This window comes from Simochromis diagramma, unplaced genomic scaffold (genome assembly GCF_900408965.1).
Source record: "Simochromis diagramma unplaced genomic scaffold, fSimDia1.1 OVJJ01000545.1, whole genome shotgun sequence".
In the NCBI taxonomy this organism is placed as follows: domain Eukaryota; kingdom Metazoa; phylum Chordata; class Actinopteri; order Cichliformes; family Cichlidae; genus Simochromis; species Simochromis diagramma.
In genome coordinates, this window is record NW_024387371.1 from 4,878,821 (window position 1) to 4,902,902 (window position 24,082).

The window sequence follows — 24,082 nt, forward strand, 5'->3', positions numbered from 1 at the left end:
GCCCTGCCCCCCAGGACTATTAAAGCTTTGACAGCATTTTAAACAAGCGCTGGCGGAGGATTTGCCATGCTGGCTACTAACCAATAGCATGTAATAATTCCCCAGTGCCCAAGTTCTATTCTGAATTTATGGATAGAGTGTTTTAACAATGTAGACATTGGGCTGTGCATGCTTAGCATGCATGACACAACAGCACATGACTGCAGAGGTTAATGCGTGCAGCATTGGGTCCTTTATGTCTTGTTTCGCCTGAGTCCATTGTAATGTCTAAGTCTGTTTGACAGGGAGGAAAGTTCACAGCTCTCCTACAGCTTAGGTTTGCTCTTTTTCATGAAAAGAACAAAAAAAAAATTTTTTTCAAACCCAGAATTTGACTTTTGCTCTTATTCGTATCATCACAAGCACAGTTCAGCCTTACCAGCAAGTGCTGTGAGAGATTTGCACATCATTGTGCAGCTCGCCTCTTTTTTTTTTTTTTAAATGAGCACCATAAATGTTATTCTGTCCGGCACTATGACGTTCAGTCTTGCAGAATCACTGAAGTGAATCTTTGTGGCGCTGGCACAAGACGTTACCAAATGAAAACATGCAGAAGGGAACCAGAAGCAGTACAATGAGGATGGTAAATGGCTCAAGGGAAATGGCAACGTCTCACTCTAATTACACTTCAGTGTGTGCAGTGGTGAATGAGGGAGAGCAGCGTTTTGGGATCATTTTAATGGGCAAAGCACTGATGAGAATCCCATGAACAGCAAATGCTTCGAGCTCTGAATTTTTCAGTAGGCTTCATGTTTTGAGTGCAGCGGCCTCGGTGTTCAGCAATGTGAAAGGAAGATTCTTTCTGATTTTGGAAGGCGTGCACGCATGCCATCCACATTGTCAGTCACTGAATGAGATAAGCAGGTGCTTTGGAAAACCTCTACCTTCTGTAAATACGCAGGGGGTGCAGTACCAAAGCTGTCAGCTGTCTCTCTCAGAGTCTTTCCACACTGTAAATGACATACTCAGTGCATGGCAAGTCCTAAAGTAATAATCCGATCTTCAGGTTGCACCTGTTATGACTTCATTTTCAGCAGTCGTTATTAAAAATAAATAAAATTTAAAATTTAAAAAAAGCTCAAAATAAACTGTAAACATTGACAGCTCTGTTGGGGGAAAAATACCCAGTGTCAACCATAAAGTTGTATTATGATTGCATTTTATCATCACATTAAGTACAATTTTCCTGAGTGTAGCTGATTCTTTCAGCAAACCCTGCCTTCTCCTGTAATGTGATTGACCAACACTTGGCAGTTAAATCCCTTCCAGACAAAAATGCCTCTGTGTTGCAGCCCCTCAGGTTATAAATGATGTTTGACATTAATGTGTTTTTGGCTATATACAGCTACACTGTCAGAATGGCTCTCTTATATCTGCATTATACTGATAATCTCAGAAAAAAACAAAAAGGTATAACGAAACAGGAAGTGTTCTAGCTGTGTTACAGTATGAGTAATATTATTTTTTAAACATAAATAAAAGCTGTTTGTGTCATCCAAGAAGCAAAAGATTTCAATGCTTTTTTGCTGTGAGTGTAGTTACCATTAACACGTTGACATATAAATGGGTGCATTTGTCGAACATACAGTAGAGATTCCAGAAATTAAATGACTCTAACCATGAAATAGTTGAAAACCTCATAAAAAAGATCAACTGTCACTTTTAAAGTTGAGTTGTTTTGTACAAATTTAAACCTGTGAGATATTGTTCTGGTGCATTGGTGAAGCAATGTAGAGAGTCGAAATATCACACTGTACCGATGACAGTGATTGACGGCGTGGGCAGTTTGACAAATAGGTTTGGGGGAAATGTGTTAATGAGAGGGAAAAATTTAAATGTTAAAAAAAAAATTCCTCTCAGATGCATGTATAATGTACATCATGTGGAAAAGTATTGTGATAAATGTTTAAGGTTTTTGTTCTCATTAGTCCTGTTATCCTCAGGTCTTGCTTTCCCAGGGCAGTAGAGAATAACAGTTGCTTTATCCACAGGAAGCACCAAATGACATAACTTAGCGACTGCAACAAGCTATTAGTAGATTCTCACTAGACAGTGGGGATAGCGGATGGTGTTGGCCCATCTTAAGTGTTATTACTGTTAACATGGACTTTGTACTTGTGGAAATGTGGAGGGAGACAGGCACATTTTCACTGGTTGTCAAGATTTTATTGAATTTCCATGCTTTTGTGAAGTCGGGTTTACAAAATATAGAAGCAGGAAGTGTAAAAAAAAAGAAAATAAAGAGATAATACTTTTTGTTCATGCATTATTATTATTCATCATGTTCTATTGTCAGTGATTTAGGTGGACTATAGTATACATGTACAGAACACACAGGTCTTATGTAGATGTGGGGTTGTCAGCACCTGACTGCTTAGCATCGCATCCCAGTGATTTACTGATTATTCTACGTGTGTGCGTAATTGCTTTCACACCATATAAGTATCAATCCTGTTTTATTGATATAGACATGAAATTACTGAGTATTTTAAGGTTTTTATTTTATTTCTACTAAATATAGCATCTGCAAAATATTGGTGAAGGAGGGAAAAAACTTTTGCACATACATTTTATATGTATATATATATACATATATATATATATATATATATATATATATATACATATATATATATATATATATATATATATATGTATATGTACAGTGGGGCAAAAAAGTATTTAGTCAGCCACCGATTGTGCAAGTTCCCCCACTTAAAATGATGACAGAGGTCAGTAATTTGCACCAGAGGTACACTTCAACTGTGAGAGACAGAATGTGAAAAAAAAATCCATGAATTCACATGGTAGGATTTGTAAAGAATTTATTCGTAAATTAGGGTGGAAAATAAGTATTTGGTCACCTCAAACAAGGAAAATCTCTGGCTCTCACAGACCTGTAACGTCTTCTGTAAGAAGCTTTTCTGTCCCCCACTCGTTACCTGTATGAATGGCACCTGTTTGAACTCATCATCTGTATAAAAGACACCTGTCCACAGCCTCAAACAGTCAGACTCCAAACTCCGCCATGGCCAAGACCAAAGAGCTTTCGAAGGACACCAGGAAAAGTATTGTAGACCTGCACCAGACTGGGAAGAGTGAATCTACAATAGGCAAGCAGCTTGGTGTGAAAAAATCAACTGTGGGAGCAATCATCAGAAAATGGAAGACATACAAGACCACTGATAATCTCCCTCCATCTGGGGCTCCACGCAAGATCTCATCCCGTGGGGTCAAAATAATCATGAGAACGGTGAGCAAAGATCCCAGAACCACACGGGGGGACCTGGTGAATGACCTGCAGAGAGCTGGGACCAAAGTAACAAAGGTCACCATCAGTAACACACTACAACGGCAGGGAATCAAATCCCGCAGTGCCAGACGTGTTCCGCTGCTGAAGCCAGTGCATGTCCAGGCCCGTCTGAAGTTTGCCAGAGAGCACATGGATGATACAGCAGAGGATTGGGAGAATGTCATGTGGTCAGATGAAACCAAAGTAGAACTTTTTGGTATAAACTCAACTCGTCGTGTTTGGAAGACGAAGAATACTGAGTTGCATCCCAAGAACACCATACCTACTGTGAAGCATGGGGGTGGAAACATCATGCTATGGGGCTGTTTTTCTGCCAAGGGGACAGGACGACTGATCTGTGTTAAGGACAGAATGAATGGGGCCATGTATCGTGAGATTTTGAGCCAAAACCTCCTTCCATCAGTGAGAACTTTGAAGATGAAACGAGGCTGGGTCTTCCAACATGACAATGATCCAAAACACACCGCCCGGGCAACAAAGGAGTGGCTCCGTAAGAAGCATTTGAAAGTCCTGGAGTGGCCTAGCCAGTCTCCAGACCTCAACCCCATAGAAAATCTGTGGCGGGGGTTGAAAGTCTGTGTTGCTCGGCGACAGCCCCAAAACATCACTGCTCTCGAGAAGATCTGCATGGAGGAATGGGCCAAAATACCAGCTACTGTGTGTGCAAACCTGGTAAAGACCTATAGTAAACGTTTGACCTCTGTTATTGCCAACAAAGGTTATGTTACAAAGTATTGAGTTGTATTTTTGTTATTGACCAAATACTTATTTTCCACCCTGATTTACGAATAAATTCTTTACAAATCCTACCATGTGGGTTCATGGATTTTTTTTTTTTTTTTCCACATTCTGTCTCTCACAGTTGAAGTGTACCTCTGGTGCAAATTACTGACCTCTGTCATCATTTTAGGTGGGGGAACTTGCACAATCGGTGGCTGACTAAATACTTTTTTGCCCCACTGTATGTATGTATATATATATATATTAAATAAATAACTGAAGTTGTTTCATTTTGTTTGAGCAGGAGTTCCCTGAATATCAAAAACATCTCTAATTTACTGGTAGAAAAGTCTGATGCATAATCTAAAGGATCCTAAAAACATTTTTTCTCCACTGTGATTTATTTTTCTCTTGATAAGCTACTCTGAAAATAACATTAATGCAAGGTATTTGGGAAGTCACTGACGTCTTCCAATAATGAGCGTTTATTCTGTTTGCAAAGCTGCAGCCTTGATAATATTTGAGCTTGTTTATTGTTTGTCATCTGGCTTTGATTTTCCAACACAATACCATGAGAAAGGATTGTTGTATCGGGGCCAACTCAAAAAAATCACATATACGCGTGTGCACACAGCATACAGTAACAGCCAGTATAATAGGAATATTTTAATAAATCAGCCAGAGAGGAGCCTTGACTGATTAAAATTTTACTTAAGGATGGGAATCTGTCTCTATATAGGACATCTGAACCCTGGATCCTATCTTCCAACAGTGCAGAGTTAACTGTTTGTCACTGTTTATTTTAGTACAATTTAAAATATAATGGGTTATATTAATGTTTCTAAATCTTTTGAACCACTTTTCAATATATCTCCAAGTACAACAGTTCAGACGATCAACACTATTTATAATATTTACCATGGTGAGAGAATGGAGCCACTGTCAGTGTTACTGCATTCAAACTGAACTTACTCGATGACTTAAGTGGCTTCTTGAGTCTGTAGCTTTGTTTTTTAACTCGAACAGAGAGCTAACTTGAAATGAAACTCCTTTAGTGAATTTAAAGCAGCTGTAATCAGTATGTGCTGAGTCTAATGATTATGTATACTGTGAATGGAGCAGCTTAAGCCACACAGAGCTATAACCTGAGTCTGCAGCTCCCCCCAGATCACTCCCACTGCTCATAAAAAACTGACTATACCTGCTGAGCACCAAACAGAAGCAGTTTCCAACCAGCTGCTATCCTAACTGTGCATTTAGCAGCTATTTACCTCAAGAGTTAGTTGAGATAAAATTGTTTAAGAAGAGCGAATATTGCTCTTAAATTTGTCAGGTGGCCAGCGGCACAGCGCCAAATGAAGGATAATGTTGCTCTGTACTGTGTCTGCAGGCTGTGTAAACAGGAAACTGTTTGCTAACAAGTTCAACATATCAGCTTAAAAGGTGATAATATGTCAATGTCGTGTTTACAGATTGTTCTTGCAGCACCCAAGTGGCCAAAAATAAAACGGAATTGTTGTCTGCAAATTCGTTAAGCAGGGAAATCTAGTTTATCATAATAGGTGTCACGGTTTGGCATGGCAGACCGTGGGGATATGGGGAATGAGGACCCAGGCGCGGTGCTCTGTGTATAAACAGTGCGTTTATTTACAGTGATGGAAACAATAACAGTAAATCCCCGTGCTCTCCCGTGACTCCCGTGTCGTGTCTTCCCAAAAAGTCCGTGCTCCGTGTTCTCCACTCTCGTGTGTCCACACACACCCCGTGCCTGCTGCCCTCCGATGTTCCACGCTCCTCCTGAGGGGAAAATGACAGAGGCAGCCGTCAAGACACTCAATTCCAGTAGGCATACACTCACAGACTTAACTAAGCAGAGGACTAACGTGGAGTCTCATGGAATGATCCCGCGTCGGTGGGAGCTCCAAGACTCTCCTAAGTAGCTCCCCTGATCAGCGGCAGGTGTGTAGCTTCGGGTGTGGCCCGGCTAGGGGACTGGCCACACCCGAAGCTACACACCAGGCCTGAAGGCGCCTGTAAACCAGTGTACATACACACCTGCACCCATACACACACACACACACACACTCACATCTACAAGCATGGAGAAGAGCAGCAGCAACACCAAAAATACATATAATATCACCAGTCCATGACTGCCCAGGGATCCTGGGTCGCTCAAACCCAGGACCCTGACAATAGGAGTTTAAGTGTGTTTTCATTACTTGTGCATGAATACTAAACTCATTTTATTTTTCCAGCATGAAGCCAGCTTTAGCACTCATTATGAACTCTCAATGTTACACGTTGTAGAGCTTGAAACATCCCAGTGCTTTTTAAAGTCTCTCCAGTTTAGCTCTTTTAACCTTTTCAGCAGTATATTGCAGTCTGGGGAGAATAGGTGGTGATTCTTCAGTCTGCTTTAGCTGATAAAAAAGACGATAGGTTTTTGGCTGTGTGATTTGTCACAGGGAGAATGGGGTTTCAGATGGCAGAAGAAAAATATGAGCAAAGTGTATTCTCTTTACCTGAGTTCAGCACAGTGGCGCACTGCTTAGCATTGTTGTTTCACAACAAGAAGCCTCTGGGTAGAACTTCCTGGTCAGTTAGTGTCTTCGTGTGTAGAGTTTGCATGTGGCCTCTGTACCTGGGTGGTTTCTGTCTTGGTGCTACGGTTTTCTCACATAATCCAAAGACATTGTGTTAGCCTTATTAGGGATTCTGCGTTGACTTTAGGTGTGACGCATTTGCCCCACTACATGTGGGCAGTGTTGGGAAGGTTACTTTTAAAATGTATTCCACTACAGATTACAGATTACATGCCCCAAAATGTATTTTGTAACGTATTCCGTTACGTTACTCAATGAGAGTAACGTATTCTGAATACTTTGGATTACTTACTATATTATCATGCTTTTACAACCACATGAATGTACTATTGCTGTGTGATTTATTACTATTACTGAAGGTTACTCGCCATACCAATACCAACTAGATTTTTAAATCTTAATATAAATGAGTAACAGTAGGTTGACATTAGGTAAGGCTGCACTTTTTGCAGCGATCTCGTATAGAAAACTATTCCGCGTGTATATAAAAAAGGTCCGCGGCTCCGAACCGTAGTAAAGGGACCTCTGGCTAATACGTCAGGTTCCGTGTCGGGCTCGTAGCTGAAAACTAGCTTTACTTGGTTGTCTGGGTCAACTTTGTATATACATATATACATATATACATTATATATTATATATTTACATGCTTCCATCTCCCGTTTCTGCTCGCTGATAACTCGTACTTTTCCACTCACCTTTTTCTCCCTCCTCGCGCTCACAGACACATAACGGGTATGGCAGTCCATTCTCCCTGCAGCACAGACTACACTACCCATGAGGCTACATTCTTTAGGGCTATGCTTATAACACTCTGCTTATTGCCTTCATATTAAATCATTTTGTGAATAATCTTTTAAAATATTTCTTCACATCATTATGCGGGCCGCAAGTAGAGGTGACATGGGCCGCAAGGTTGAGACACAGACATTAGAGCTTCTTAATGCATGTTTTGTCTCCAAAAATATGGAGTTCATAGCCTTATGAAACAGGAAAATACCGCCATGTAATCCATTCATTTCAACAAAGTAACTGTATTCTGAATACCAACTTTTAAAACGGTAACTGTAACAGAATACAGTTACTCATATTTTGTATTTTAAATACGTAACGGTGGTACATGTATTCCGTTACTCCCCAACACTGCATGTGGGACAGCTGGGATGGGCTTCAGCTACCTTACAACCCCAATCTGGATGGAAGAAAATTGGAGGAGTGGACATATTATATTTCAAATGAGCAGTCGGTTAATTGTTAACTGAATTAATTATTATGCATTTTTGTCTTTGCCAGAGTACTGTGTTGAACTTACCAATGACTGACTAGTCATTGAAGAATCCCCAAATTATCTTTGTTCTAGGAAAATACATAAATAAATCATATACATATATTTATCAACTCTAATAAAATAATATTCCATTTATTGTGTCACTAGCAGGGACAATATTATTAATTGTAAACTTTCAAGCTCCAGATGTTGTGATCATTTGCTGGCCTTTTTGTTCTGTTTGTGTGATAATACATATAATAGTTCGGTCTTTACATTTTGGTATGCTAACATAAGCAATTGACATTTTTAACCATTTTCCTTACATAACTGAGTATTTATTCTGTCCACACAATGTAAGGAAATTAGCAATTTTATTTCACTTTCAGTGTAGTGATTTGTTTTATCTTGATTTTTTTCTCTGTTTTGAGAAATAGCCTAAGGTAAATAATATTACTGTAAACACTTGCCCATTCTTTTTCTTAAATGCTTATCTGGTTCAGTGTTGAGGGTGGGCTCGAGTGTATCCCAGCTGCAATAGCACAAGAAGCTGGGTACTGCCTGAGCTGGTTTAAAACATGCTTTTTACATAAAAGGAGCAAATTAAGTCTGAGAATCTGAATTTAAAACCAAATGTACTTTCTTGTTATATTCTAGTAAAGAAATTGCAATATATCTGTTCAACAGCTCTAATTTGATATTCCTCAAAAGCTATTTACACATAAGATAATTTATAAATGTTCATTTTTTTAGCCAACATATATCCAGTGTATAAATCACTAGGGACAGCTTTTGTTTTATTAAGCATATTGTTCGTTTTAGTTTTACATTAAATCCATACATTTATCAAGTAACTTCATTTGCTTTTGAGCAAGATTCTTTAATAATATTCTGTGTTTTCATTCAAAACACTTTTTCTTTTCTCCTTTGGGATTTATTTTTAATTTCTCCCAGCTATTTGAGGTTAGTTGGACCTGATAAGTATAAAAACTGAATGTCATCTTTGAAAGGGAAGTAATTGTTTTTTAAACAAAAGCATGTCCTCATATGGATACAACAAGTTTATTTCACAGTGTAATACAATAAAGTTTAACAAAGTATGCCAAAATGTAATGTAATATGAGGCCTGGGGTTTCAGGAAGATAACATGCACGACTTACAGGTGTTTTTTTCAAATACAGAAATACCGTACTATACTTCTCTCTCTCAACCATTCTAACTCTCATACATTCTGACAATTAAAGCCAATTATCATTTACAACACATTCTGTGTGTCACATCTCTTTTCGTATTATATATAATGACGGTTGTGGCCTTCCATAGTTCACTTCCAAAACCCTTATGGGACCAGGATACTCAAAGAACTGTAAGATCACTTACCACACTACCTAAGCAGACTACAGCTGTAGCTAGTATAACACTGACAGGTCACACCTTAGATACTGAATGACAACACAGTACCTGGAAATGCTAGTTAAAGACATTTCCGTCACCCTGTGACACCCAGTTCTCTGTTCAGCCAGTCACTGCTACACCCGTGTAGTGTGTGAGCATGTGAAACAGGGTCTTAAATGTGCCATCTTCATTGCAGTCTAAGGATTCATTCACCTTGTAATTATGCAGTAGCCTTCTGGCCACCATCTCACAGACAGACAGACAGATGCACTGAACCTGCGACAGAGTTACATGAACTGTGAACAGTATTTCTTTCTCATCTTCCCCCTGTGATGCTCAACACTTGACAGGGTTTCGTTGGTGCGGTGGATGGGTAGGTGGGCGAATTAGCACGTTTCTGTGTGTGTCGGTGTGCCAGCGTGTGTAGGTGTGTGTCAGTTTGTCAGCAGTGGCACCTACAGGACGCGAACACGTGGGGCTACAGTCAGCTCAGGCGAATGAATTACAGCAGGCTGCGCCGTTGTAAAACGCTGGTGTATTTGTCAGCACACTGCTGCGCCCGTCCAGGAACACTGACTCAGATAAGTGGCTGCTCCCTCACTGTAAATTGTGTATGGGAGGTCGGAGAGATGTAAGAAGTGACAAACCAACACAGCAAAATGAAAATGTGTGCAGTTAACATTCTGCATTCAGCTCCCAGGCAAGATTTCATGCTTGCTGTGGGAGAGGGCTCTTACCATTGACTGATCGGTGAGTCACTCCACTCTGATACAGACAGCATCTGTTGGAGCGAATTTAATGCAACATGGATTTCTGCTTTGTGAATTATGAGTTTTCATAACCTTGATGCAATATTACTGTCTTTGAATAGTGAGCTTTGAGGATGAATAAACCTGTGATAGAAGACACACGTGACAGTCACACTCAAATATCTCTCTTTCCTTGATTTGCTCTCTATTGTGTGTCTGTTTTTCTGCTTATGGTCATCCTGCTGATGTGTTGCTGAGGCACTTTATGACAGAGATACATCTTATGCAATAGATGATGAAGTGCTGTGTTAAAATTATCGTTGTTGCACTGGAAACTGTGGTGTCTATTATTGACGAGGAGGCTACATTAGATTTAGTGTTACCCCAAAAAGGCAGTGAAAAAGCAGCCATTAGCTACACATCAGAGCTGTCATCCCCTGTCAGTTTGCTGGTTATAGCTGTGACATGGGCATTAGAGTGAAGTTTTATTTCAGATTGCTCTCTGTGTTTATTTCCGCTTGTACCCAATATAGTTTCCTCTGAAGTGCAACCGCAAAATATTTGCTTTGTCTCAAAATTCTTCTTTTAGTGAGCTTTAGGGAAGATTTATTGTTCCCTTTAGTTAGAAAAGAAAGAATCACAATTCCTAGTACAGTAAGTAGATTTGAGAGGATGGCAAAGGACCAAAAATGATTTGTGGAAATGAGGGTTTATTTCCTGCTTTGGAGACAAATGGTGCTTCTTAAATATAAAGCTCATTTACATGTATGAGTCACAAAATCGTTCTCCTATGCACTGTCAGTGTAGTATTTCCTGGCTGTACATCATAATGATGTCTTATATTGGGCCCTTGGCTGTCTAGTTTCCTGCTTTGCTGAAACAATTCAGACAGTAAGCTGAATAGCTTCTTCTATTCCTTGTGAATAATATGTGATTTACTGTCTTTTGTTTTTTCAATCTTGAGGCTCTATTGCACTTATGTATTCAGCGGCAGAATAATAGAGACAGTGATTGAAGGAAAACTGCTTATAAAGTGTTCAGAGCGTTTAAATGGCAATAAATTTTCTATCGCGTAGTAGGATTGTTTTAATATTTCATGCACATATACTTCGTTAAAGTTTGATATATTCAATTTGAAGTGTACTTTAAGAGCCAAATACAAAATGTGTGTGTAAATTTCCCCTCAAGCAACACACTGTTATGTAGGCACTTGCTACTGGTGCTCCACCTAGTGGTGTGTCGTTTTAATCAACTTACAGTATGCAGGAACTTACAGTGCTGTAGAGGACAGTAGATCTCCTTTCCACATTATTTTCATTGTTGTGTTTCTTCTGTGAAATGCACCACACATTTTTTTTTCAATTACTCCTCTGATAATCCAAGGACACAGAGGGATTAACACTTCTAATTGTGCTCCAACTCTAATTTGGTCATTAGCTTTAAATATGGGAATGTAGAGTTACTTCTATGCTTTTATGAAGCTTAAAATTGTTCACAAATGGCTTGGTGGACTGTCAGCAATCCCTAGAATGGGACAAACACCTGTACATTTTAAAAAGAAAATGAAACATTACTTTTAGAAAGGGCAGCTAAAAAAAAGGGGGTTAAAAAAAGAAAAGAAAAGAAGAAAGAAAAGCTAGTCAGTCAATGGAAATAACAAAAATATGGCACAAATGTGCCCTGAAGTCTTGACATGTTTGTATTTGCTCTTTTCATTAACAGACTGCATGTACTGAGTATCCGCAGCAGAGACTTGAATTTCTATTGTTTGATCGGATGTTTTCTCTGTGTTTCATTTTTCTGCATTGCAGAATGGGCCCAGCAGGTCAGTAGACCCGCGCTAATTGGAGACATGTTTTAAGGACAATACCTCAGCCACCATGAAAGGGTTAGGAGCCAACCGCAGTCGTCACCTGTCTGACTCGTGTGAACCAGCGGGCTGTTCCCAGAAGCCTCTGTGTCCTTTGACCTCTGACCCTCACAGCTCCTTTCTGTTGAGCCCTACTATAAACCACTATGGCACTCTGGACCCCCATCTCCACCAGTGCCCTCCCACCAGCCCCACCACCTTGACTCCTGACTGCTTGCTGCCTTTCAGCCAGATGTCCAACAGCAGCACTTTCCCTCGTCTGCATTTTACCTCTCAGACTGACCAGGTTGACTGCTCCCAGGCCTGTATGGCTACTGGTGGTGGAGTTGGGCAGGGGAGCAGGGCAGGGGCACTATCCACATCCTTGTCTATGGGTATGGGCTTGGGTCTGGGCCTGACTGGTGCCCCTATGATCACCAGTGGATCGGCCACTATCTCGTCTGCAGCAGCAGCAAAGATGAACCGGTTACCTTCCAGCCTACTGGATCAGCTAGAGAGGCACCTGCCCCTACAGCGTGATGGCTTCAGTACACTGCAGTTCCACAGAGGCCGTATGTCAAAGCAACGCAGTGAGAGCCCAGGACGCATACGCCACCTGATGCATTCTGTGCAAAAGCTGTTTGCCAAGTCTCAGTCCTTGGAAAACTCTGCAATCAAGGGTAGCTTAAATGGGCGCTCTGCAGGAGGAATGACTGGGACTACAGGAAGTGGTGAAGATAGTGGTAGACCAACCCGCAGGAGCAAAAGTAAAGACAGGGCTAAGACTGAAGGGCAAAAGCAGAGACCTAGACCTAGTACACTAGGCCTCTGGGGATCAGATGATGCCCTGGACACTGACACTACCAAAGCTGGCACTATAGCTGTAGGTTACCGCAACCCACTGAGCATGATGACTCTTGGCAGAGCGGTGTCAGACAGCCAGGCCCCTCCAAGACATATTCCACAGGGCTATAACACAATTTCTGCACATACTCTCAAGACCTCCAAAAGCAGCAGTGACCTCAAGTTCCTGGCATGCCCAGCAACACAAGTAGGATCCAAGGAAGAGGAAGAAAGAACTAGGGGAAGCAAGGACGATACACTGGTGAAGAGGGGCTCTTGGTCCACTCTCACACTTACCCAGGCTAGGCAGGTGTTGCAGAAGGGCTCTGCTACAGTCAACAGGACCATGCTTAAATCAAAGTCATGCCACCAAGACTTGGCACAACAGTTCCTTCAGGTAGGAGGGCTTGTGAGTATTCATCTCCATCATCATTTTTTGGAAGTTTGCATGGATCTGTTTATAATTTCTCTGTGTATGTCTTGTTTTTTTAAATGTTTGAGCACCGGGAATCTTTATTGTCACATTTGCAGAGTTTCTCACAAGTCGTGACAATCATAGCACCTTTTTTAAGCCATTGCTGCACATCCTCACAATCATATTGCGAAATACTAGGAAATGCACGCAGGGATACTGTATTATCCTGTATTTTAAAGTTTTTAACAAAGCATTTGTTTGCATAATCCAGGTCCCCCTGGGCGACTGGGCAGGAACTTTGGGTCATGGAAAGACCAAAGGAACTGAGATCCCTTGTCGAAGGATGCGCAGTGGCAGTTATGTCAAAGCTATGGGAGACGTAGAGGACAGTGATGACTCAGAAGGAAGCCCCAAACCTTCGCCCAAATCTGCAGCTCGTCGCCTGAGCTACATGAAAGCCACCCAGCAGTCACTGAGTGAGCAGCAGCCGCCACCGACGCCACGCAAGTGAGTCCCACAGTGTAGTGAGTCAAAATATGACCTTGTTTATCATGCTCATTGTTTTGCCACTGTTGATTTTGTGCCCTTTTACATTACATCCATTAAAATATAAACAGGCACTGAAGGGGTATTTGCTATAGGGGTATTTTTCTCATGCCTCCAAAGGTAGTCAGCAGGTGGCAGCATCCTGTCATGAATAAATGTCAGTGTGTGCAAAAGTACTTGGTCAAAACAAGATCATAGAAGATATACATTGGAGATAAAGATGCAGTCTAAGGAAAGGGGACAAGAAACTATATACATTCCATTTTTATGTGCTGCAAAAGCAGTCGGTGAACTTGTTGCCATGTGTTTTACCTCTACATCCAAACGGACAGGCCTCGTTGCTACGCTCTCATGCGGGAGGATTATCTGTGGTCTCCTCTACAAAGTGCGTGCTCTATGCAGCATCTGAGGTCAGTGTAACCTAGAGGCAGGCAGTGTGGCCCTAACCACCCTAAGTGATCCTTCCACTGTTTTCCATCACTTTTTTTGCCTAACCCTGCCAGTAATTTTCCTCTCCACCCACAGTTCCATCTTTCACCTTGCAGGTACCCTGAGTGGCGTGTTAGTACTTTTACCCACTTTCTCAAGTCCTGATTTCATAATATGTAAACTTTCCATGAAAATCACTCCAGCACACCCTGTTGCTTATTGCACACACATTTTCACTAACACCAGGCGCCAACTCGGCAAGGCAGAACAGAGGAAATTTTTTTTAAAAAGAAACTGAAATTCAAATCTCTCAAATTCTATTTAGCAGTTTTGCTCTTGTATTGTTATTTCCTCTGTACTGCTATTTAAGCACTAGTACACATCACTATCCACACATCTCAGTCGTGTTTAATTTGAAAAAACCCAGGGGAACATTTCCCTGGTTTAGGTTACTCCTGGATATCATCAATTAAACACAGCCCCTTACTTATTCCAGGCTCTGACTTCTGAGAGGCTGATTATTACGTTCACTTCCACAGCACCCTGCCGTCCCTGAAAGAGCTGTCCACTAATCGGAGCCTTGATAACTTAGACTGCCTGGTGAGTCCTTTAGAGGCCCCTCCACGCCACAGGAACAATGATTTCAGCCAATGCTCTGGCACACTGGGCAGAGGCTCGGGCACTCAGGTATGTCTATGATCTCTTTATTATTTATTGTTGTTATAATTGACAAAGATAATTTTAATTAGTCTGTATGAATTGGGTCTTTTATTAATAAGTTCCCACAGAGAAGTAGTTTTATTTAAGTGAGCAGTGTACAAAATAATCGAAAGCGCTGCATCACAAACTGCAAAAAACCCAACAATCGTCTTTTGAAAACAGTTAAAATATTAATTTAATGAAGGAAAGATTTAAAGCTGGATTTAATGCAACAATATTTAAAGCATACATACCTTCTAAAATTTCTAAAATTGCATAAATTTGATTGACTTCAAGAACCCGTGTATATAAAATAGACTGCCACAACCTTTACATTTTGAAGCTACTGTGAGAGAATATTTAAATGAATGTCTATAAGACTGCAGAGATGGTTTATGAATAAACCAGTCGGGAATAAACTTGACGAATCAAAATGATGCCTCAGAGTGTTTGCAGAATTTCAGAGTGGAAGATATGACTCAGTAAAAACCTGAGGGAGCTTGTTGTACATCTTCATCAGCAGGATTGGAGGTAAAAATACCTTTCATAGAGAAGGAATGGCATCACTATCTTTGGAAATGAAATGTTTAATATTAATGATAGAGAGACTCGATTTAGGCCAGAGGTAAAGTCAGTCGGACCTAAAGGATTTCTTGGTACTCATGCACAGCTTTTGGAATGAGCAGGCCTAATTTTTCTTGTTTATATGCCACCCACAACACTTTCGTATTTGGTCCTGAAATGCCAAATATAAAAATAACTGCTGATGCTTGTTTCTGCTTCTTTTTATGTCACTTGATCAAACATTTCAGTTGCTGCCGGATGTCAATGCTTTTTCCCATCGTGCAGTGACAATACAAATCCATGCAACAATGAAAGCTATTTTAGGCAACTCAGACAATGCATTGTGATTTACTTTCATACTGACCCTGAGGCAAGCACAAAACGATTAACCTGGTTCTAGGTTTTAGGTGTGTTCAATTTTTATACCACTGAACACAGATGTTAAAAATGCCATATCTCTTTAAAGTATCCTACAGCTTTATTACTTAGTATAGACTTTTAGACTGCTGCCCACACACTTCAAATTTCCACATTTTTATTTCCAACCCCATCACTCATCTCACAACCCCACAGATTTGTTTTGTTAGTCTTTGGATGACACCCAAGACCTAGTTTTAAAACCACTGCATAAAATACTTGAATGTATAAGGCAGTTTTAGGAAACTCCTCACACGACCACAGGGACATTTTTACCGCATCTCTTTTGGCTTCATTTGCTGTTGATGCTTTGGTTTTACTTTAGTAAGATTTTTATATCTGAGCAGTTTTTCCATCATAAGCATAGGTCTGTTTAATGCATGTTTATCAGTCTGCCCTCTGCCCTTAGCGTGTGAGTCTGCACACGTTCTTTCAGGTATGCGGGCAGGGCTGTGGGCACTCTGTACCGTACTGTGAGGGGGAATCGCAGGCTGTGGAGGCTCTGGATCTGCCTGCGCCTACATGCTTCCGGTCGCGCAGCCATAGCTACCTGCGGGCCATCCAAGCAGGCTGCTCCCAGGATGAAGATACAGCTTCTGTGGATTCAGAGTCACCACCACCCACCACTCCAGGCTATAGCTACAGCTCCAACACCAGTGAGTACCTGAGAGAAGAAGGTGGTCTTAGTGATTGCAATAAGATTACAAAGATTTGAAATTACCTTCGAGTCATTCAATTCCTTTTAAATTGATTTATATAGCACCAATTCACAAAAACAGTGGCCTAAAGGTGCTTTACACTATAAGGAAAAGACCCTACAATATTAGAGAAAAAACCTCAACAATCAGACGATCCCCTGTGAGCAAGCAAACCAGCCTAAAGGAGGGGCAGTCATCTAGGGTCACTGGCTTGGGAGATGAGAAGAGAGAAAGAGCATAGAGAAGAAGAAAGACAAACTATGGGAGAGAGGACAAAGGTAAATGTATCAGGAGTAAAAAAGAGGAGCGTAGAAGAAAGTGCATCATGGCAAATATGAGCCTAAAGCAAGCATGGTTCAGGGTCAGATGATTTCTGCTGTATTTACTCCGCTTCATAATAGCAAAAATAAGTATTGTCTGGAAAATTGCCCCTTAAAGGAAGAGGCTACTTTCCTGAAATCCAACTTGTTTTACTGTTTTTGAAAAGTACACCGAGTAACAATTTCACTGTGTATATTTAGTGTATGCAAAAGACACCACATCCGCTGCTATTATAATAGTCTTGACAATACTGTACACCTTAACTATTATAGGTATAATTCAAATAAATAGTAGGTTACTTTCCATTGTTAAAAACGTAAAGTAAAAAGGTAGCACATGCAAAAAAATCCCAGCCATTTTGTAAAATTTATAATAATTTTTTGTGTGTATGTGTTACCTTTTTACCTATGGGGTTTAAGTGTTAAACTTAAATGACTGTGGTTTAGAAATACCGAAGGCAGATCCTTTTAAAGATCTATGTAGAGTATTCCTCTTGTTTTATTGCAATAGATAAACACATATCTACCAGAGTACGGGCTTTTGTTATTAAGGTACTCATGCTTTAACAATAAGAGTTTGCAGCATATTCAGTCTGCAGCTGGATATTGCAAGCTGCTCTCTTCTTTATCGCTGAGAAAATGGATGGAAGATGTACAGCACCTTTCACATAGTCATTATTAGATGGAAAACTAAACTCAAGAACATTTTGCTTGGCACATTTTTTCTGTATCTTTTTTCATTTATGTGTAACATTATTGTTATGTTTTCAGGGAAAAGTGCGCAATAATGACTCCTCCAGGCTGACAGGGTGAAGGGTAGAGATGCTGTTTTAGAGAGATAGAGAGATTTGCAGATAAGCAAAGAAAACTATCTATTTTTTCGCCTACAATTCAGTTCAAGCATTGTTGCAGTAAAGAAGAAAAAATCTGAACATTTCTTAAAAACATCTACTGTGTCTATAGTAAATTCATGCGGTAAATCAAGCTTCACTTCTGTTTTTATGGTGCATGTGTGTATATATTTGTGTATTATTATTATTATTGAACAAATTGCCTTGTAGCTTAAAAGTGTCAGACTTGTGATGTGTGGTTAGTATTTTTCTTCTAAAGAGTTCTATATGACTTTGATGTTAAATCATAAATTCATACTTATGAGTATTTTAAAAAAAATTCAATTATAGTCCGAGATACTTTTAGAGGTATTTTTCGGCTATTCACCACAAAGATCTGCATGTTTGATTTTTGGCAGTTTTACACCCTCCCTGATGCCACCCTCCGATTTATCTGGGTCAGCATGAGGGACACACAAGCCTCTGATCTCCTGAGGCTGGTTTTATTTCCCTTTGCGATCTCAAGACAGGGATCTTTCACATGTAAGGCAAATTTGTTAACTACTACAACATAGAGGCAGGTGGATTTTTCTTAGGTCAATAGTGAATCAAAGTTTTAGGGACTAAAATTTCTGATTATTAATGTTTTTAATTTTTATCTGATTTGACTTTTGCTTCTGTACATATGCGAATGGGAAAAAGCTGGACTCTATATGGACTCAATGTATTTTAAAAAATAGTTAACAAGCTAATGTAAGAGCAGAACTTGACTCTGTATCACCTCTGCTCAGCTGTCTACTCTGCTACATGTACTGCAGAGAGATCTAATCTTAAATAATGAAGATCTTGAATAATGACGCTGGAGCTATTCTGCTGAACAAACTATGTGACTTTTTTTTTTTCTAAATGACCACAAACATCTTTTTTTCTTCTTCTTTATGTTCTGTAAAGAAAAGGTTTTCATCTCAGCAGTGTCAGGACAAGGTATTTGCCCCATTTCTGATTTCTTATTTTTTTATATACTTGTTCCACTGGAAGTTTCCAATCATCAAGCAAAATGTAATATTAGACAAAGATAACCTGAGAAAATACAAAATGCAATATTTAAATTATGATTTCATTTGTTAAGGCAAAAGAGCTATCCAAACCTACCTGGTCCTATGTGAAAAAGTTATTGCCCGTCTTGTTAAGTCATTAATTAACTGTGATTAACCACATTTTTTTGAGCTAACATCAATTTCATTAGCTATACCAAGGCCTGATTACTGGCAGACCTGTTGAACCAAGACACCACTTATATAAAACCTGTATGACAAAGTGAAGTAGCTTATAAGACCTTAAAAACTACACACCATTCCACAGTTATTATTATTACAGTATAAAGAAACTCAGGAACAGACGAGAAACAAAGTCATTGACATCCCTCAGACTAGAAAGGGTTACAATGGTATTGCCATTTCTAAGGGTTTGGGACTCCAGTCAAACACAGTGAGAGCCATCATCCACAATCGGAGCAAGCTTGGAATAATGGTGAACCTTCCCAGGAGTGGCCAGCCTACCAAAATTACTCCAAGAGCACATCGGCAACTCATCCAGGCCACAAAAGAACCCAGAACGTCAATTAAGGAACTGCAGGCCTCACTTGTCCCACTTACGTTCGGAGTTCATGATTCAACAATAAGAAAGAGACTGGGCAAAAATGGTATCCATCAGAGAGATACAAAAAACCCACAGCTAACCCAAAAGAACAGAAAGGCTCTTTCTCTCATTTGCCAAGAAAAAAACATCTTGATCATCCCCAAGATTTTTTGGGAAAATATTCCGTGGAGTTTTGAGACAAAAGTTGAATTTGTTGGAAGGTTTGTTTAGGGTAAAACTAACACAGTATCAGTACATAAAAAGAACATCATACCAACAGTCAAACATGGCAGTGGTAGTGTAATGGTCTGGGGCTGCTTTGCTGCTTTAGGATGGAATCATTAATTCTGATCTCTACCAGAAAATGCTGAACGAGAACCAACACCAACAAGTTCAACCATCAATGGCACAAAAAAGAAGAAAACAAGTCTGAAAAGAAAAGTGGGCCAAAATTCTTCCACAGCAATGTGAAAGACTCATTGTTAGTCACTGCGAACGCCTGACTGCTGCCAAAGGTGGCACAACCAGTTTTACAGTTTATTGGGGCCCCTTTTTCATGAAAGGTCGGGTAGGTTTGGATAACTCTTTTCCCTTAATACATTTAAAAACTGTATTTTATGATTACTTGTGTTATCTATGTCTAATATTGGTTTGTCGGACGATCTGAAACATAAAATTGTGACAATCATACAAAAAATAAGAACTCGGGAAATACTTTTCAAATACTTTTACCTGTGTAGCGATACAATATATATCTGTGAAAGATGAATATAAGCTGATAATGTTGGGTGAGCTCTACGTGCCACCCAGCAATTTAGAAATGTTTTCTGTCTAGGGTATCTATTTGATATACTGCAATTCACATGTCTCATTGCTTCATGTACCTAATTCTATTAAAATCTTATATATGAAAACCCTATATTTATATTGTACTCTTGCCTCAAAGACTAATTTTTCTGGTTTCTTGCAGGGTTTTTTTTAATTAAAATCACAGCATTATAGCATGATTGTAATAGGAGAATAAGGCTATATAATAATAATTATAATATATATATAAAGTAGGGGGGACATAGGAGGAAATAGCTCAGTTCACCCCTTTGTTGGGGTAACAATAGATCACCACATGCTGGATATGTGCTTATTTTTTTATGTCTAGACTTAAGTCCGTTCCCGCGGCGCCGCAGACAAACTGAAGCGCACCTACCGTGAACACATTCATAAACAACGTAATACCCAGACATAAACCAATCACCTTCGTGTTCGATTAGTTTGAGGTCCGGCTCTGTCCAATCGTTTAGAGAAATCGGTTACGGAGAAAACGTGGACTCCAATCCTCGTCGTCAAGGGCGTGTACTACAAATCTTTTCTTCACAGTGTTCGTTGTGTGTCTCCCAGGCACTACACCCGTGTCCATCTCGTCCGCCATTCATGAATGAACAGAAAATAAGGATTTCTCCGAGTCCACCACTAACAGTAAGGTCTTTGTCACCTTTTTCCCGGTTGAGCGTTATGGTTCTGACAGCCAGCTGCTGTTTGCTACGCTAGCAACAGCGAGCTAACGTAAGCTAATGGTGTGGTAGGTTAACTAGCTAGCTAACGTAGATGAAGAAAGAGGATGAAACCCTGATACAAGCTGTTTGAGCAAGGCGAGGAGCAGCAATGTTGGCTGCCTGTTTTTAGAGTGAAAAGCCATCTCTTTGTTGCCCCGCTGATATCAACTATACAGCGCCTCCGGGTAGCATTACTCAACGTTAAATACCCTGTGTGATAGCACGCCGCGGCAAGCCCTGGACTGGCTAGCAGCAAAGGCTAACGGTAGCGGAGCCGTCACCAGCCCGTTAGGGACATCCCGGCGCGGGCTTAGTTCGGCTAACCAGCCCGTTTATTAGCTAACCGTGGCTAGTGGGTTGTGTGGGTGAGTGATCTTATATTTCCAGATAAGTTTTTATTAGAGACGGTTGTAAGTCGTAATCCACTGCCACAGATCGTTAATTAAAACGATAAAGAAGCTCAGCGGCTCAGTGTGCTTTAAATTGAGCTCATTGGGTATTTAATTTATCTCCCCGGTGGTCTTTTGGATTAACGTTAGATGAGGTAACGGCTCTCTCTTATCCCGGGTATGTGACAGTGATGTGTGTCCAGAGGCACGAAGAAAGCTATGATTCACGTTTATCTGAACCCACATGTACAATCATATTGGTCTACTATAAAATGCTTCCCCATAGGTCAGAAAGTGAGTGCTGTACTAAAGCTCATAGTGTTGTTTTGTTGACAGAAACTAGGTAATTTTTAAGTCGACTCCACTTGTAATGGTACCGGTATATTTATTTTCTAGACGTCCTGTGGTGTGAAAGGAACAAGTAATTGTCTGGACAATCCAGCTTCTTGAAATGATTTTATCTCACCTGGCACAAGTGGCTATATTTGGTCCAAAGGGCCATCTTTATTCATTCAAGACCTGTGGCACTGTCAATAATTTATCAGCTTCCTGCACTCAGTAGTGCTTCGCAGTTCGGACACTTCTGCTTAGGCTTTTTAAGGACCCCTGAAACAACTAGGATGTGCACATACAGCACTGTAACATTAGAGCGAAACACAGTAACCGTACTTAGTGTTTAAATTGACTACCATTGTAAAGTTAGAAAGTAAAAACTTAAATCCTGCTTAACATGTGACCAGGTGTAATCAAACTAGGTGGCTTTGAAGCTTCAGAAAAAAAGGTGTGTTCACTGTATCCAGAACTACATTAAACAAGACTTGGTGTGGCTGTTTTATCATGGACAGACTATGAGTCATTCTCCACAGTATTACACACTCTTCCTCTCACACTCATTGATGAGGTAATCTCTTGACTGAATGGCAAAGCAAGTGTAGCTTCTCAATAAGGTCAGCAGCAGACGGGCTTTCTAATGATGAATGTGGAGCTATTTGTTAACACAGTTGGACATTACAGTAAAGGCCAGTCCCATTTCCTGCTCTAATGGAATGCCTTTATCTGAGAACTGCTTTCGCATTGGTTGAAATACTTTTGTTCAATCCAAAATCGCCAGCTCCTAAAAAATACAGTTGATTTTTAACTTTATGTTGTATTTTGCGTGCTGAATACAACAATGTGTCTCAGTGTAATATACATTTTGTGTATTACACTGAGACACATTTTAGTTGTGTTTAGTCTAGACATCAGACATAACATGTTTACTGACACTAACAATCATGTATGTGTTTCTGTGTAGAAAAACAAATCAACCTCAGGTTGTTTAATTTATTTCAGTTATATTTCTAAGGGGCACACTTCACTCATGTAGAGCTTAGTGTTTTTAATTGGTCATTATTAGTTTGAAAGAGAGTGCTGTATTTTGCAGTGAAAATTATGGAGTTGTGAAAGAGCTAATCTCAGAGACTTGTGGCATGCGTCCTTGATTTAACTGATTAGCTTCCAACCCAGACTGTTGACGTACTCCAATAGGTCAGATGTAGAACCACAGATGGCCTTAAAGATGTCAGACAATTCAGTAGAAAATGATCTCCAGTAGTAGGACAGTTGGACATGTTTTTGTCTGTAGACAATTATATGGAACATTTAATCTTATAATACTAGACAGAATAATGAAGAACCTGTAACTGTAGTATTAATGAACCCATAGCTGTTTGTTTTCATAATGTACTTTTGGTTTGATGTTGCAGTCTGTTGATCTGTGTTTTGTGTAAGCGCTTTTGCTTTTCCTATCAGTATGTAAGCTTTGTCTGTTTAATGGCTGGCTGCCTTTCCTTCTCAATAGATGGGTTTTCTCCCATGAAGTCTGCCTGCCCTACCCAGTGATTTACTGTGTCTTCACTGACACCTTTAAGCCTGTTGCCCTTGTTTCTTAAAGAGTTGTGGAAAAGCACTATGTAATCCATACCCGATTCTTAAAACTGTGGTAACAAAATTAATACATGCCACATAATGGAGCTGTAGAAACCAGCAAAATTACAGTGCAAACCAACCTGTCATTTAAATATATACAAAAACTAAAATTTGCATGAAAACCTTACAGTAGGCTGTATTAAGCTCTACTGTGCAGGAAAAGATCAACTGTTGGTGACTGGCTTCACTCCAAGTGTTGGTTTTCATGAACATTATACTAACCTGCTGTAACCTTAAAAGTCTAAGAAGTTCAAGGCTTTCTCTTTCTAAATAACATTTGAAATTCCTTTGTTATCCTGCTATGGTAATGTTTAACTAAAAACTCTGACACGCCTCCAAAGAGTACCTCAAACAATAACAGGTTTAAGCCTAGACACACTCAAACTCAAATATCCTCCTCTTTTGTGACGTCTAAGATCCTTTTGATGCAGAATCCCTTGTGTAAATATATCCATAATTTCAACAGATACCCAATGCCTAATTCAAATGTGTTATAAAACTCAAACTAATGTCCAGCTTACATGTAATTGGTTTTGATCAGATGCTCCATTTTGCATTTAATGGTTATTTTATTTGATTTAATTCATTTTTTTGAATCTCTGAATGCCTTCCTGTACATGTGAACAGTGTTTGTTTGTTTTTTCGTCAGAAGTCATGCTCAGCGTGTGTCCTGCTCTAATCTTTCAGTCTGTGACTCCCACAGTCTGTCTGTCTGTTGTGCAGTAACACTGGCTAATCTTGGAGAGATGCTTCCATCTCTTTTCATGATACTTGGCTCATGTCCCGAAAGGTTTATTCACAATAGGCTACAATATTGTTTGTGAGGGTTGATGTGTGCTTT

The 24,082-nt window shown here is 39.9% G+C and overlaps 1 protein-coding gene and 1 long non-coding RNA gene across 4 annotated transcripts in view; one reads left to right on the forward strand and one right to left on the reverse strand.

The window, feature by feature from the left end:
• Positions 1–24,082, forward strand: part of dlgap4a (discs, large (Drosophila) homolog-associated protein 4a) — a 98,953-nt gene that overhangs the window by 63,125 nt on the left and 11,746 nt on the right. Inside the window, exons 2-6 of one of the 3 annotated variants that reach the window (XM_040008278.1) lie at positions 11,898–13,187; positions 13,465–13,700; positions 14,072–14,149; positions 14,708–14,855; positions 16,258–16,504. In XM_040008278.1, coding sequence (XP_039864212.1) covers positions 11,967–13,187; positions 13,465–13,700; positions 14,072–14,149; positions 14,708–14,855; positions 16,258–16,504 — 1,930 coding nt within the window. In that variant the 5' untranslated portion in view covers positions 11,898–11,966. The remainder of the gene's footprint in view (positions 1–11,897; positions 13,188–13,464; positions 13,701–14,071; positions 14,150–14,707; positions 14,856–16,257; positions 16,505–24,082) is intronic. The other 2 variants (XM_040008279.1, XM_040008280.1) reach the window with 2 other exon arrangements.
• On the reverse strand, positions 5,696–6,891 carry LOC120719240. The gene is made up of 2 exons (XR_005692638.1): positions 5,956–6,891; positions 5,696–5,869 (listed from the first exon to the last, which is right to left on the reverse strand). It is a non-coding gene; the product is annotated as an uncharacterized LOC120719240 (long non-coding RNA).